This window comes from Microplitis demolitor, chromosome 8 (genome assembly GCF_026212275.2).
Source record: "Microplitis demolitor isolate Queensland-Clemson2020A chromosome 8, iyMicDemo2.1a, whole genome shotgun sequence".
In the NCBI taxonomy this organism is placed as follows: domain Eukaryota; kingdom Metazoa; phylum Arthropoda; class Insecta; order Hymenoptera; family Braconidae; genus Microplitis; species Microplitis demolitor.
The window spans coordinates 2042046-2059512 of NC_068552.1; the positions used below are offsets into that span (position 1 = coordinate 2042046).

At 23.5% G+C, this 17467-nt stretch overlaps 2 protein-coding genes across 3 annotated transcripts; one reads left to right on the forward strand and one right to left on the reverse strand.

Annotated features, from left to right (window-relative positions):
• Nucleotides 1–150: 150 nt before the first annotated feature.
• On the reverse strand, nt 151–6967 carry LOC103572517 (ABC transporter G family member 7). Its single transcript, XM_053741335.1, has 2 exons — nt 6172–6967; nt 151–413 (listed from the first exon to the last, which is right to left on the reverse strand). Exons 1-2 carry the CDS (start codon nt 6965–6967, stop codon nt 190–192), a joined length of 1020 nt encoding a protein of 339 aa, XP_053597310.1. The 3' UTR covers nt 151–189.
• A 3368-nt stretch (nt 6968–10335) lies between these two features.
• Nucleotides 10336–15847, forward strand: LOC103572501 (transmembrane protein 192). Of its 2 annotated transcripts, none has more exons than XM_014441320.2 (4): nt 10336–10435; nt 10858–10992; nt 12944–13340; nt 14383–15847. In XM_014441320.2, exons 1-4 carry the CDS (start codon nt 10400–10402, stop codon nt 14622–14624), a joined length of 810 nt encoding a protein of 269 aa, XP_014296806.1. In that variant the 5' UTR covers nt 10336–10399; the 3' UTR covers nt 14625–15847. The 2 variants fall into 2 exon arrangements, with proteins under 2 accessions (XP_014296806.1, XP_053597144.1); XM_053741169.1 differs by lacking the exon at nt 10336–10435 and adding an exon at nt 10599–10778 and having other exon boundaries at nt 14383–15846.
• Nucleotides 15848–17467: the final 1620 nt, after the last annotated feature.

Genomic DNA, 17467 nt, shown 5'->3' on the forward strand with positions numbered 1-17467 from the left:
TTTTTCTACTCATCAATAATTAATTTAATCAACTAAACAATAATGTAATTAAATATCAATAAATAATTTTTTATTTAATATAATTTAAATATTACTAATTTTATAATCTTATAATATCACATAAATAATAATAATAAATAAGTTTACGTTAAAATTATAAATAAATATATGAATATATATATATTATTTTTATCGCTCGGGTAAAACTATTTGGTCAATATCAGCATCATATGATTTAGATGTTTCCTCTTGTACAATTGATATAAATGAATCTGTTGTCGACAATAATTCGACAGTTGTTTCAATTTTCATTGAATCTTTCATATTTTCTTGATCGGAACTCGTCGTGTACATTGACTTTAATTTGTTTAAAAATTCTGTTCCATTTAAAGTTGTTTTATCATCTTGTAATTCTGTAAAAAAAAAAAAAAAAAAACATTTATTTTAATTAAATGATTATTATTAATTAATTTTCTTATGATACTCGACGTCTGATAATTTTTGAATTTATTTTTCAAATGTTAAATTGTAGAAAAAAAATATTTTAAAAAATTGCACTTGCAGATTTTTTAATTTTCTACATGTGCATTTTTTTAGTTTTTTTTTTTTTGTAATTTATTAATTGAAAAAAAGCATCCAAAGAGTTCTAATTATCTACAAATTTCAAAATCGCAATTTTTTTGAGCGTGAATGTAACGTCTCAATTTTAAAAATTTTTGAATAAATAACTAAAATATTCATAAAATAAAAACAAAAAAAAATGCGTATTTAGACCAATAAAAAATACGCGCCTTTTTTTAAATTTCATTATTTTAATTATAAGCATGAGTGCAGTAGACTTCAAATTTAAAATTAAAATAAACCATGTAAATAATTAAAAAAAAAATATTTCGAAAAAATGCACTTATCAATTTCGAAATTTTCTAAATGTGCATTTTTTTTTAATATTATTTTATCAATTATTTATTTTATTTATTGATAATTATAAATTCGAAGTCTTCTGATAGTAAAGCTAGCATACATTTTAAAATTTTTGAATTTATTAACAAAAAAATATAGTAAAAAATTATTTTAAAAAATTGCACTTATAGTTTATAAAATTTCCTACATGTGCATTTTTAAAAAATTTTTTTTTTTTTATTATTTATCTATTGAAAAAAAATTTTTTTTAATTTTAAATGTCTGCTAACTATGAGACTGAAGTCAGCCGACGTCCAATAATTTTTGGAATTTTTTTTTGACAATAAATAAAAAAAAAATATTTGAAAAAATTGCACTTATAGTTTATTAAATTTCCTACATGTGCATTTTTTTAAAAATATTTTTTTTTTCATTATTTATCTATTAAAAAAAAATTTTTTTAATTTCAAATGTCTGCTAACTATGACACTGAAGTCAGCCGACGTCCAATAACTTTTGGAATTTTTTTTGGCAATAAATAACAAAAAAAAAATATTTTAAAAAATTGCACTTATAGTTTATCAAATTTCCTACATGTGCATTTTTTTAAAAATATTTTTTTTTCATTATTTATCTATTAAAAAAAAATTTTTCTAAATTTCAAATATCTGCAAACTCCAATTTTGCTCCAAACCTTAGAATATATTTAAAAAGTATATCTTTTTACCATTGACCCTAATGGTGAGCTCATCTAACGTGGCCGTGGAACCCGAATTCAGGCAGTCAATTACTTTCGATGAATTGTTTAATCTCGCTCGCCTTATTAATAATCGATAATCCGTCGGGTTCCAAATAAAGACATAGAACAGCGATAAAATGATAGCCGCCGAGCTGACTAGTATCACATACGCGATGACAGTCATAACACGAAACACCTTTTTACGGTGTTTCGGTTCATACAACTTGTCTTTGCTCTCCTCGCCAGCGAATTTAACTTCATTTGATGCTTTTCCAGGGTCATTACGTGTCGCAAGTGTACGAGTTATACTTGCCATTACAGTTTGCGCACTACTCATTTTTCGTGGCAACTGCATGTTCAATTCCCGGCCACCACTTGCTTTACAAATTTTCATTTGTCGTTTCATTCATCAACTTTCATATATTTACAAATTATCATATATTAATTACTCATAACTCATTTAATTTAAAATTTTCCCCAAAACATTTTTTAAAAATTCATTATAATTACTGACCTCGTTAATTTAAAATTTACCGTATATATTAAGTATATATAGTAATCTTATATATATTTTTACTGATAATTTATTTTATTTATTCACTTTAAATTAAATTTAAATTACTGAGACTACACCCACTGTTGTATTAACAATTTTAGTTATTTTAAGACATGCGTATTTAAGACCTACATACATATTATACGTAATAATACATGGATTCTATAAGGATTCTGCGCATATGGATTATTTTGTTCATTACTTTTTTTTTTTTAAATTATTTGTTACGCGATTAAATGATCGAGGGCAAATCACTAAAATTTTATAGATTTACTAATTGAATTCGATTATACTAGACTATATATATGTGTATATAGGGTGATTCAAAAAATAGTAAATTTTTTTTTTTCGCAAACAGGTTCAAAAGTTTCGTTTAGATAAAAAAAGACACCTGTGAAAATTGGAGCTCTTAATATTAATTAAGAGGTTCCGCAGTGGACTTTTCTATTTTCCATAAGAATAACATGGGAAAAATTTTTTTTGTCTTCTGATTTTTATAAGTAGCTAACGGTGCGTCGTAGGAATAATTGGCAGGGATATTTTTGTAGGTAATTGAATGCTCTACAAAAAAAGTTTCTTATCATTTTTTGATAAATCTATTTGTTCAAAAGTTATTTGAGGTTTAAGTTGAATTTATAATAAATTTTGAGATCTTTTTATTTTTCTGGCTAAACTATCAGATTTATCACAAAATATCATGGGACCTTTTTTGTAGACAATTTTATTCCCTATAAGTTATTTTAACAAAGTTTTTTCAAATTCCGCATTGTTTTCTAGTTATTTTTATTTTTATGTCAAGATCTTAAAATCGATCAGAAAACTATTTCTTTTATGGCTTGACATTAAAATAAAAATAACTAGAAAACAATGCGGAATTCGAAAAAACTTTATTAGAATAACTTATAGGGAATAAAATTGTCTACAAAAAAGGTCTTACGATATTTTGTGATAAATCTGATAGTTTAGCCAGAAAAATAAAAAGATCTCAAAATTTGATATGAATTCGACTTGAACCTCAAATAACTTTTGAACAAAGAGATTTATCAAAAAATGATAAGAAACTTTTTTTGTAGGGCATCCAATTACCTACAAAAAAATGCCTGCCAATTATTCCTACGACGCATCGTTAGCTACTTATAAAAATCAGAAGACAAAAAAAATTTTTTCCATGTTATTCTTATGGAAAATAGAAAAGTCCACTGCGGAACCTCTTAATTAATATTAAGAGCTCCAATTTCCACAGGCGTCTTTTTTTATCTAAACGAAACTTTTGAACCTGTTTGCGAAAAAAAAAAATTTACTATTTTTTGAATCACCCTAATATATATTTATATATTTATATATTTTTTATGACCAACTTAAGTGGATTTTTTATCGCAAACCCTTAGAATTTAAGTACTCGCGTAAATAATTTTTTTTTTTTATTGACAAAATATATAAATAAATATATAAAATTATGATAAATCTTTAAAATGAATATTTGAATTTGTAATACGCCCTTCAATTTTTTATCTGATTATATATGAATACAATTGAATATTGGATTAAATTTAGTAGGTAGATGTGAGATTTCCTCGGTTTATGTAATAGCTGGTAAAAGAAAGAGAAGAAAAAAGAAAATATATGACTGAGTTTTATAGAACGCGTGGATTAGATGTAATTGTATTTAAGTAATTGATATTAATTCAATTTAATGCCTGTCTCTTAATAACTTTATTTGTTTTACTGGCTCTCCCTTCTTAATATTATTAATCGAAAGTGTAATAGACACACCTTTGTTACAAAACGTTCAAGAATATATAAGTGAACATATAACATATATTTTTTTTTACTTATTCAAATTACAGTCGGACTCCATTAACTTAGATTCCATTATCGCGGAACTTCCCCTCAATCTTTACCCCTACTATGAGCTGCGCTCTCCTATCTGATACTTTAAGTATATATACATATATCGTAAGATATGAGCGCATGCGTGTAGTTTATTTTTAAATAAGAAGGGGCATTTGATAAGTGGGAAATTCAAAAAAATTTCCACCCCTTCGTAGACTAACTTCGACTTAATGGACTTCAGTATTTTAAATTTTTTAATAAAATTGATTGTTGAGAATAAAAATTTTGATTTGTTGAAAAACCAAAATTTTTTAATTTTAATTTTAAATTATTTTTTAAAAATTAAATAATGATACTGAAGTTAGCGGCAAGTAATTTTTAGATTTTTTTTTTTATGATAAATTATAAAAAAAAAAATATTTGAAAAAATTGCACTTGTAATTTTTTTAATTTTCTAAATGTGCATTTTTTTTTTTTTTTTTTTTTTTTGTAATTTATTTGTTAAAAAAGAAATCCAAAAATTACTAATCTGCTAACTTCACGATGATAATTGAATACAGCATTTTTTTTACGATTGTTAGACAATTAAAAATTTTCGGGTTTTTTTTCAAAAAAACTAAAAATATGCACTTGTAGAAAATTTAAAAATCTATAGGTGCAATTTTTTAAAATATTTTTTTTTTTTTAATCTACGGTTTTTGAATCCAACAAGTAGACGTCAACTAGTTTCGATATAAAAATTTGAATGATCATATTAACAATTTTCGAATTTTTTTTCAAAAAATATGCGCATATAAAAAATTTGAAAATCTATAGGTGCAATTTTGCAGATTTTTTTTTTTTTAATTATTATTTTTTAAAAAAAAATCAAAAATAATTCATCAGCTAACTTCAGTCTTTTTTCACAGATTCATAAATATTTTATATTTAGAATTTGAATTTTATATTGAACTATAAATAGTATAATAAATATTCATTTGGTATGAATATCTGTAGACATATTTATGTATAATTAATTATATATATATGTATATATATAAAGAATTCGTGTCAATTATATAAGGTGAAACCCTATGCTTTGACCCTGTTACATTATTCGCTATAACGTTCTTATAAATTTTTTCACTTTATATATATACACTGAAAAAAAATGAGTTTTAAAAATATTCTGTTTTTATACAAAAAATTATGCTTTGGAAATTTTTAAACTGATATATTTTTTTGTGGAAAAATTTATGATGGTTAGCAGACAATCAACAATTTTGGGAGTTATTTTCAAAAAATCAATTTAAAAAAAAAATGCACATGTAGAAAATTTCAAAAACTACATGTGCAATTTTTTAAAATATTTTTTTTTTTTATAATTTATCGTTTTTGGAACAGCTGTCGTCAACTAATTTGAGTATCAGAAGTTCAAATGATCATAAAGTTCACAATTTTCGGATTTTTTTTTCCAAAAAATCAATGACAAAAAAAAAATCTAAAAAAATGCACTTGTAGAAAATTAAAAAAACTACAGGTGCAATTTTCTAAAATATTTTTTTTTTATAATTTATCGTTTGAAAAAAAATCCAAAAATTACAAAGGCTGACTTATTCGAAAAAAAATTTAAACTTTTTTTTTTATTTGATAAAAACATTGCCTATAAAATTAAAAAAAAATTCTGCTGCGTTTCGATTACTCGCAAATTAATGAGATTGCAAAGAATAGTACGATATTATAATTATTTTTTTTTAATAAAAAAATTTATGACACTCAAGTTAGCCGACGTCTAAAAATTTTTGATTTTTTTTTTAAATGATAAATTATAAAAAAAAAATATTTAAAAAAATATCACTTATAGTTTTTTCAATTTTCTACATGTGCATTTTTTTAGAATTTTTTTTTTTGTACCCGAAGCAGAAAAAAAAAACCCGAAAATTTCTAAACATCTCTTAACCATACTGTCAGCCGACGTCTAATAAATTTTTGATTTCTTTTAAAATGATAAATTATCAAAAAAAAAAATATTTCAAAAAATTGCACCCGTAGTTTTTTAAATTTTCTACATGTGCATATTTTTATTTTTTTTTTATTGTAATAAATTTGTTCAAAAAAAAAAATCATAAAAATTATCAATTAAAATATAAAAATAATTTCTTACCTTGATCCAAATTTTCCGTTGCTTGATAATTGAATTTATCAACTTCAGTTGCTTGACTAACAAGATCATTGTCTATTATTTCATCATGTTCCCGGGTATAATTTTCCGAATTAGTAATTTCTTGTTCATATTTATTAATTTCCGTCTTAAGCTCGGGTGTAAATGAACCAGTCGCTTCCGTACTATTTTCGATTTTCGTAAACAGCATTGATTTATCAGTACTTTCTTTATCATCTGAAAGATCAAGATGTTTATTGATAGCATAAACACTCGGTAAATCATAAGTCGTGACCTTGTCACTGTCATGGTATATTTTTTCAATCATTGGATTTCTCAATCGAGTTATATTTATAGCTTTCGCATATTTATCATCATTATTATTTTTAATATTTCTATTATTGTCATTTTTATCGACAGTATGAAAGCGAAATAAATGACTTCGTAAATTGTTCATTGAATTGAATATTTCCCCAACACTTTTTTTGTTATTTTTATTGCGAATATTATCAATCTTGTCATTAATCGGATACTCATGGGGTAAATTATCAGCCAAATATTCAGCGTGAATTTTATCCATGGTATGGGCGCGATGTATCAATCGTGGATTTGGCGGTTGCCAAAGAAATACATAGTACGCACTCAGTACAATAGCAACAAAACTTACGGAAAACAAGTATGCGATTACAGTTACGACCCTTATTATCTTTTTAGTACTGGCGCGATTTTCAAATATGTTTTGGTCCTTCGAGCCGGGATTATTTGCAGCTGGTCCGTTTGCTTCTAATAAAGTTCCCATTTTTTGAGTATTTTGTCAAAATACAAAACTTTATTGTCATTAATTTAAATTTTTGAATATTGTTTATTATTTGGGTGCATAAATATTGTAAATTTTGTAAATATTTTAGAAAAATATATTTTTTATTGTAGAAAAAAATAGTATGGACGTATTCAGTGTCGTTACATACGCAAGACTGCAAGTTCAAGTCGAGTTACTTGAATAAAAGCTTATTGCTTCTACACGTGTTTAAATAACGCGCACGCGTCCACTTTTTTTTATAGGAATCGTAATACGAGAGCTTAATACGATAATTTAACTAGAGGTTTTAAAAATTTTTTTTTGTATTTGTTGTAAATTTTTAGAGAATGCGTTGGTTGTTCATATTGGAAATTTTTGAAAATTAAGTCAAAAAATAATTTTTCGAAGAGCATGGAAAAAACAGAATAGTAAAAATTAATAATTAATAGTAAAAAGTGGAATCTGTTATCAATAATTACTATTATGTGCTTTTTTTGTAGATTCCTAAAAACTATCAATTATTTCAAAAAGTAAAATATTATTACTTTTAGGTATAATACGTGACTTCTTAGTGAAAGTTTATTAATTTATGGTGTAATCTATTAAAAAGTCATAATTGGTTAAATTAAGAATTGCTGTTTTAGATACTGATTTTTCAGGCGAAAATTGAAAAAGTTACAAACTTTTATTTTATAAATTCGATATCACTGATCAATTATTAGCTTAAAATATTATTTATTCATCATTATAAATTAATTTACAATATACATATATCGAATAAGTGGTAAATAATAAAATGAAAAATTAGTATACTAGATACTGATTTTGTTGCTCATAAAAATACCGAAAATTTTTAACTCTTATTTTATAAATTCTATCCCATTGACTAATAATTCATATAAAATGTTATTTATTTGTTATTATAAATTAATTTATTATATACATATATCGAATAAGTGGTAAAAAATAAAATGAAAAATTCGTATACTAGATTTTTATATATTAATATGTACGTTTACTAATTTTTCGGTTCCTCATTTTTACAATTTTTCTGTTTATTTGAATAGTAATAACTAGATACCAATTTATCAATTCTTTTTCATATTAATTTTAATATACGAAATTACAAATTTCGCTCTTCTGTGTATCGAATTTAAATATAAATAATAGCCATTTTGAAATATATATAATGATCCATATTTGATATTTGTATCGAATATACTAATTTTAAGTCGAAAATAAACTACAATTAAAATTTTGAGCATCACTTTTTCTGTGTATATACTTTTAAAGCTTTGGTTGATTGAATTCAATTATCAGTTTATAGAAAAACAACAAATTTTTAATAGAATAGTTAGAAAAAAAATTTTAAAAATGATTGACTCTGGGCCAACTTTAAACTTCCCGCTGTTTTCGAGCTCAGAAAGTTGAAGGACCTCCAAAAGTCAAGATCTGATGGTAAATTTTCAAAACTTAAACCAAAACCAGTAACTTGTATTTTATTTAAAAATTTTAAAATTTAATGGCGGGAAATTCAAAATTCAAAAATTTAAATACATCAATTTATAGTTTACTATTATAATCCCGCGGTTTTTTGGTTTTAAAAAATAAAAAAATGAACCAATTTTTTTGAACATTATCAAATTTATTTATAAATTTTGTTTTTTTTCACGAAGATGGCGCGTGAGCAAACAATTGTTGATTTTTATATTTTTATTATAAATTCACTGCGATAATAAACAATGTTGTAAAAAAACAATTGTATGCTTTGTAAATTTTTTGATTTTTTATGGTAAAAAAAAACCGAGAATGTGAAAAGTAAACAATTATTATTTTTACTTTAGTTCCTGTGAGTCAGCGATCAGAACAAAGCGTTTAAATTTTTGATAAATTGTTTTTCCCAAACATTTTTAAAAAAAACGCATTTCAACTTCCAAGTATACACTAAAATATTTATATATATATATATATATATATATATATATATATATATATATATATATATATATATATATATATATATATATATTTTTTTTTTTTTTGTTTCTACGAAGACACTATTTTATTTTTAATTTTAAATAAATGTTTTCCATTTTAATATTTTCCACGATATTTTTCTAATTGCAATCCATTATCCGATAAATGCAATGATAAATTCTATAAATGGCTTTTCTTCATTTATATAATCGATTGAAGATTGAATAGGTTTAATTTATGTTGATTATCTTCAATTATAAGATAAATTTCCATGCAAATTTAAATAATTCCTTTCAGTTTTATTCAATAGTTATTTTTCTTAGATAAATAGATGAATAATTTATTACTAATGTGCAATTGTGTAATTTATCAGCTCCCATCTTCTAATTTTTTTTCTTAACTCAGCCTTCGATAGTCGATATTTAAAAGTTTATTTTTTTTTATTTTCAGAAACGGAAGAGAAAAAAAAACAATTTGGTGAATACAAAATTTTGAATTATATAAAATGATGGAGTAAATAAAAAAAATATATCATTATCACATACATATATGTATACATATATATGTGGGAAGAAGGGGCAAGATGGGTATTCCTAAAATTTTATAAAAAAGTGTTTTTTAAAGATTCCAAAATCATGTAAATATAATTGAGCATTATTTTGAATTTTTTTGAGTGTTTTCGAAAATTTTTGTAAGAAGTATGAATTTGATTTTTTTTCTTATCAATTTACAATAAAAGAACTCGGGTTAAATTACTTCAGGTATTTCAATAATCAACTGGAAAATATTTAAAAATTTTTTTAATTTTTAAATTTAATTAACTTTTAATTATTTTTGAATTTATTACTTTAAGCAACATATAATTGCTTTTTTAAAAATATCTTCTTTGGAATTAAAACTGACTCAAATCTTTTACTTTGAAGTTAATAATAAATAGTAATTAGCAAACAAAAAATTACCAATTTAAAGTCGGTAGTTAAACTTTTTAAAAAACCTCAAGTGTCAGTCGAAAAATGTCAATGACTTTTGTTTTTTGAAAAAAACTATTAAAATTTTTTTTCTTCCTCTGCATCCAATAATTATGTGAAATGTAATTTTTCTTTATGTAAATTACTTACAAGAAAATTTAATTTACCCAAATTTATTTAATATCCAGAATTTTTTGTCACCTTTAAACTCCCCATTTTGCCCGCGAAATATGAAAATTTTTTTTAACGGCATCCATATATAGTTATTAAACAAAATAAAATGAATTACGATGTTGCAAATAAATGTATATAGATGCCAATGCGTGTTTTGAACGGCTTCTAAATGTCAGAACGTAAATACACATATATATAAATATTATTTATATATATTATTCTAGTTAAGTACAAAGTCCTTTAAAAACAACAACTACATTTTTTCTTTGTGTAATTTATTTATTTCATCATTTTTATAAATAATATCGCTAATATGGTCAGTCTTGGAAACGCGTCTGCAAGAGCCAGTGTAAGAACTGATCCATTTTTAAATTTTCTCTTTATCTTTATCCCAAGTTTTTTGCAAAAAAATATATATAGATATACAATTATCCATACACTTGAATACATATATATATATATATATCTATATATGTCGACATAAATGTATGACACATATATTGTACATAGAAATGTACAGTAATATAAACATAACCTAAAGATTTTTTCGTTTTTTAAAAATACGTTTTTTAGAAAAGTAAAAAAAATTGAATAATATTTAAAATTATTTGTATATATTTAAAAAATATATGAAATTTAAATAATTTATCGATTTTGTAATTTTTGAATTATAAAATTTGCGGAAACGAATTGTTAAGTGACGTTTCAATAAATTATATTTAAAAATAAAATTCAAAAAAAGGTAATTAAAAAAAAAGTAATTAATTAAAGGGTGGAGTTTTTTTTGATGCTTCATTAAATATGGATGATGAAGAATGTCTTCAGCCTGTGCTGTCATCGCAAGAAGAAGCAAATTTTCAAAAATTAGACACTGCTATATTTGCATCTGTACCACTTGTTTTTGGGGTAATTATTTATGTTACTAAAAATAACATATGAAAATTTTTTTGGTTTTTATAAACAAATTACCTAAAAAAAAAAAAAATAAAAAGCTGCAGACGTGATAATTTATAAATTTTAAATAAATAAAATTTGAAAAAATGCACGTATGTATTTTTTTGTTGGTCTGAATATGCATTTTTTTATTTTTATTTTAATGAGTGTGAATGTAGCAGACGTAAGACAAATTTAAAATTGCAAATAAACAGAGTTAATAGCTTTAAAAATAATATTTTTTAAAAATGCACTTATTCATTTTTTAATTTTTTAAAGGTGCATTTTTTTTTAAATATTATTTTTTTAATTATTTACTCTGTTTATTTGAAATTCAAAATTTGTCCGATGTCTGCTACATTCACACTCATTTCTTTTAACATTTTATTTATTTTAAAAATTTTAAAAATTCCCACTTGTCAGTTATATCTGAAGTTAGTAGACAATTTACATTTTTTTGATTTTTTTTTTAACAAATCAATAAAAAATAAAAATAAAAATATGCACATGTAGAACATTTAAAAAACTATAAGGGCATTTTTTAAAAATGTTTTTTTTTTTTTTTGTAATTTTTCATTTAAAAACAAATCCAAAAATTATTAGACGTCAGCTAATTTCAAAATAAAATTTTTTGAATTTTAAATAAATGAATGAATTAATTTAAATAATGAAATTTTAAAAAATGCGCGTATGGATTTTTTGTTGGTATAAATATGCAATTTTTTATTTTTATTCTAACATTTTTTTTATTTTAAAAATTTTGAAAATTCCCACTTGTCAGTTATATCTGAAATTAGTAGACAATTAAAATTTTTTTGATTTTTTTTTTTAACAAATCAATAAAAAATAAAAATAAAAATATGCACATGTAGAAAATTTAAAAAACTACAAGTGCATTTTTGTAAAATATTTTTTTTTTATAATTTTTCATTTAAAAACAAATCCAAAAATTATTAGACGTCAGCTGATTTCAAAATAAAATTTTTTGAATTTTAAATAAATGAATAAATGAATTTAAATAATAAAATTTGAAAAAATGTGTGTATGGATTTTTTGTTGGTCTAAATATGCATTTTTTTATTTTTATTCTAATATTTTATTTATTTTCAAAATTTTGAAAATTCCCACTTGTCAGTTAGATTTGAAGTTAGTAGACAATTTACATTTTTTTGATTTTTTTTTTTTAACAAATCAATAAAAAATAAAAATAAAAATATGCACATGTAGAAAATTTAAAAAACTACAAGTGCATTTTTGTAAAATATTTTTTTTTTTTATAATTTGTCATTTAGAAATAAATCCAAAAATTATTAGACGTCAGCTAATTTCAAAATAAAATTTTTTGAATTTTAAATAAATGAATGAATTAATTTAAATAATGAAATTTTAAAAAATTCGCGTATGGATTTTTTGTTGATCTACACACGCATTTTTTTATTTTTACTCTACGACCATTTTATTTATTTATTCTAAAATTTTCAAAATTCCCACTTGTCAGTTGAATTAGAAGTTAGCAAACAATTTATAATTATTGAATTTGTTTTTTTAACGAATCAATTAAAAAAAAAACTAAAAAAATGCACATGTAGAAAATTTAAAAAACTATAAGTGCAATTTTTTCAAATATTTTTTTTTTGTAATTTGTCATTTAAAAACAAATCCAAAAATTATTAGTCGTCAGCAATTCTAGTAGCCTATTTTTTGAATTTTAAATAAATAAATAATTTGATTGCAACAGTAAAATTTAAAAAAATGCGCGTATGGATTTTTCATTAATCTACACACGCATTTTTTTATTTTTACTCTACGATAATTTTATTTATTTATTCTATACTTTTTAAAAAATTAGCTGATTCTATTATTGTATAAATTTATCATTCCGATTTATTATCTAATTAATAAAAAATATTTAATTATTCCACAGGTGATTATTGAAATAATAGGAATCGTATTCATATCAGTATGGCCAGAGGAACACAATAAATGCAACACATATTTTATATTTTTATATTTACATTGTGGCTACTGGTTTGTGATAATGATAACTGATTACATCATTAAATTACGACACCATAATTTACGTATCTGCGGTTATCTTGATTTTTATCAATCGACTTATCAGCATATAAGGACACCGTTATTTGTATCATCGCTATGGAATACTATATATTTATTCCTCGCTGCGATATTACACCATACTCATAAAATTAACTATGAGGATTATTGTCGATCATCGGAATGGTTTACGCCGGTTAATTATATTCTTATGTTAACAACTTTGGAACTTATGATCATTGTTCCTGTCTACATAAATTATATAAGTATGTTTATTATATATATTAGGGTAGACGAAAAAAACTAATTTTTTTTATGGTGACAATATCGTTTAAGATGGAAAAAAATCTGGTAAAGTTTGAGCTCTTAAATTAATTGAGTCTTCGGGATTTTTTATTTCTCATTTAAATAACGGGAAAAAAATTTTGTTTTGATTTTTTTACCTGGCAATGGATCATTGAATAGATAAGCATGGGATATATTTTTGTAGGGAATTAAACGCTCTACAAAAAAAGTCTCATTATTTTTTGATAAATTTATGTTCAAGAGTTATTGGAGCTCAAGTCAATTTCCAGTAAATTTCGAGATCTTTTTACTTTTCCGGCGAAACTATCAGACTTATGACAAAATGTCATAGGACCTTTTTTGTAGACAATTTTATTTCCTACAAATTATCTCTGATAAAGTTTTTTAAAATTCCGCATTGTTTTCTAGTTATTTCCATTTTAATGTCAAGTTCTAAAAAAAGTAGTGTTTTGATAGATTTCGAAAGCTTGAGATTAAAATTAAAATAACTAGAAAACAATGCGGAATTTTGAAAAACTTTATCAGAGATAATTTGTAGGGAATAAAGTTGTCTACAAAAAAGGTTTAATGACATTTTGTGATAGGTTTGATAGTTTTGCTGGAAAAGTAAAGAGATCTCGAAATTTACTGGAAATTTGAGTTCAAGCTCCAATAACCTTTAAACAGATGGATTTATCAAAAAATGATAAGATACCTTTTTTATACACAATTTTATTCCCTACAAATTATCTCAAATAAAGTTTTTAAAAATTCCGCATTGTTTTCTAGTTATTTCCATTTTAATGTCAAGCTCTTAAAAAAAGATATTTTCAAAATTCGTGAGCGATCTCTCAAAATTTTTTATCAAGCTGATTTTTGACCAGGCTTCTTAAAACATCATAAACCAACAAATTTTCATAAAAGACTCGAAAAAAATATTGATTTTTTTGGGCCACCCTCTAACACACATATATTTTATTAATTAAAAAAAAATTTCTAATTATTATTTATGTTTATCTGCAGAACGTGTACGTCGTTTTAATCGCATGCAACCACCACCCGATGTGACAAGAGAGGAATGGCTATCATCATTTACCCAAGATTCATTTGCTGGTAATACAGAAGTCGGTTATCATGAACGTGGCTCTAATTTATTAGAATTATTGGAAAAACAAGCGGACTTAATAAGGTATCTACGCGATCACAATGTTAAGTTGAGTCACAGAATGATGCTACTTGCATCGCAACGTCATCAAGCTATTTAATTCATCAATTATAATAATTGTTTACTCCAAAACAATCCTGTATTATATTACATTTTAAATCATTTGTCATTAAATTATGACATGCACAAAAAAGAGAATTTTTTGGCGCGAAAAACTTTAAATTCGCTGTAGAAATCCTTTTTTTCTATCGGGTCTGCACGAGTCGTAGACGGAAACCGGTCGTGAAAATAGAGAATACAGGCCATAGATTGTCTATCGTAATTAGCAATAATTAATGAGTCTAAGATCTAGTTTGTATCTTCCATTGCTAATGATATTGTTTAGTGATATATTATTACTAATTACTAATTTACTGTATGCACTTAATAATTTGCGATAAAATTAATTACTTGCCATTGCTGATAAATTAATTGCGTACAAAGTGAAATTCAAAGTAAATTTTATAAAATATTTATACAATACTCTGCATGTAAAATTAATAAGCTTTGAGGCATGCTTGTAATTTATTTAAATTTGTAAATACGTAATTAAATTTATATTTATAAATTATATGTATTATTTTTGTTTGCATATTAAACTTAAGCTCAAGCTAAAGCTAAAAGTGTTAAATTATTTATTTGTGTTACAAAAAAAATGTTATATAGGGTAAATAGATAGATGGATATCTACCAATAGATGGACGAATATTATTTTAATAACCGATTACATAAAATTTAGGAATGAAAATGTAACATAATACATTTTTTTTAACTATATATATTTCTGATGCTAGAAAATAATTTTTTTAAAATTTAATATATGTTATAATCATAAAAAAAATTATTTTTATTTGACGTGACGACGTTTTGCTTGAAAAGCGCCACCTCTACTAAGCATGTGACAGACAACCGGTAAACTATATTTGTTATAACTCATATAAATAAATAATATAATAAGATATGTTCATATGATTATGTTCATATTTCATTAACAATTTTATTAATTTAATAATTAACTGATAAAATTAAAAAAATTTAAGAAAATTTGCCGTCCATCTATCGGAGACAAATTTCTAACCTTAACCCAATAGATGGACGTTGGATTTATCTGGTAAATTTTCAATTTTTTTTTTTTTTTCATAACATTTAAATGAAATTGTTTGTTAACATAAACTCATTTATTTATTTATTTTTAAATATAAATAAAATGTAAGTAAAATAATTAATAATTTATAGATATTTATAAATCATTAATTAATATTACGTAATATATTATCATATATTTTGCATAACCTAGTATGTAAGAGTGAGAAATTTTTAAAGATGATAATAAAAATACTACATATATTTTTAAAATTATTATCTCGCATTTGTTTTTCAATTAATTGTATTAAACACAAGCTGTTATAAGAAAAATTTAATAATTCTTTATATGCATAATAAGATGAAAATATCATTTGCAAGAAGCGTCCATCTAGAAGATTTGGACTTCTTCTTAAATTTTCCTTTTTTGTAATCAACCACTACGTCATACAAAGTTTTATTTATTTTTTTCTAGTTAATTAAACATTTTTGCATAAGTATAATTCATTTTCTTATAACTTATTTATATTTTATTGCTTTATTTTTATTGGAAAACATGAGAGTCTGCTTAAACGTCCATCTATTGGTGTGTTTACGCTACACGAAAAAAAATAAGTGCTGCAACAGAACAAAGTCCTTAAATTTAAGTCAAATTCAATGTGACTTTGATTTTATTTAGTTTACTTAAATTTTTAAGTCAAAAAGTCATATAGAAGTTAAAAAAAGTAATGCAGGAACAGTTATTGATAGTATATAAAATAGATGTAGTCCACATAGTAATTAATTTAATAATTTATAATTCTTTAATTAAATAATGAAATTTATAAAAAAAAAAACCTTTAAATAATAATTTATTAGAATTTTAAGATATAATAAGAATAATTTTAGAAAAAATAATTATTAAGGCACCCGCGGATAATAAGGCCTGACGGGTAATAAGGCCTAAGTGACAGAAATGATATTAAAAATAATTACCCCCACTAAAGGCTACTCGAGTAGAAAGGTCTTGCATAGATGTTACGACAAATTTATAGAGTCCCGGTAACACCTTCCCTGTCTTCTATATTTCATCATCCGTCATATGCTGTTGCGCAGAAGAAATTATAAAAAACAATCTAGTCTTCTGACTTTTAAAAAGTATTGTTGCTAAATTTAAGTGATTCACCTCTAATACCAATTTTATTAAGTATAGTTAAACTATTCCAGTTTGTTTAACCCGTAGGCCTTATAGAAGCTGAAGCTAGCGGCCAAAATAAGTAGCGGCCACGCAAAAAATTACTGGCCGCTACTTCTTACGGCCACTTGCTTCAGTTTTATGTAGGTCTTATTACCCTGCCGTAGTAAAGTAAGGCCTATTCGTATGGTTTTCGTAAAAGTATAATTTTTTGTTTGTTCATGGTAAAAATTACCATTGCTTCATTACAATTTATGGCTAATTGAAATAAAGATTAATGATACACTTCGATAATTAAATGCATATTTTCAATTCTATTCAAAATCTCCCTTAGCTAGGCCTTATTACCCGCCAGTATGTTATTAGGTGATTTTAAGCTGCTTCGTCAAAATCCCATTAACTCGATGAGTTAACATGTAGTCAAAATAAATTTAAAAATAAATTTAATAGTGAAACTCAAGCAGTCACATAAACTACAGGTTCCTATTAATAAATAATTAAAACAATATAAATTTTCTCCAACTCAATAAAATAAATATATATTCTTCTTCTAATCATACATTAATTAACGATATTATATAACGATATATATATATAGATATATATATATATATCTATATATATATTTATATGTTTATTGTATACTT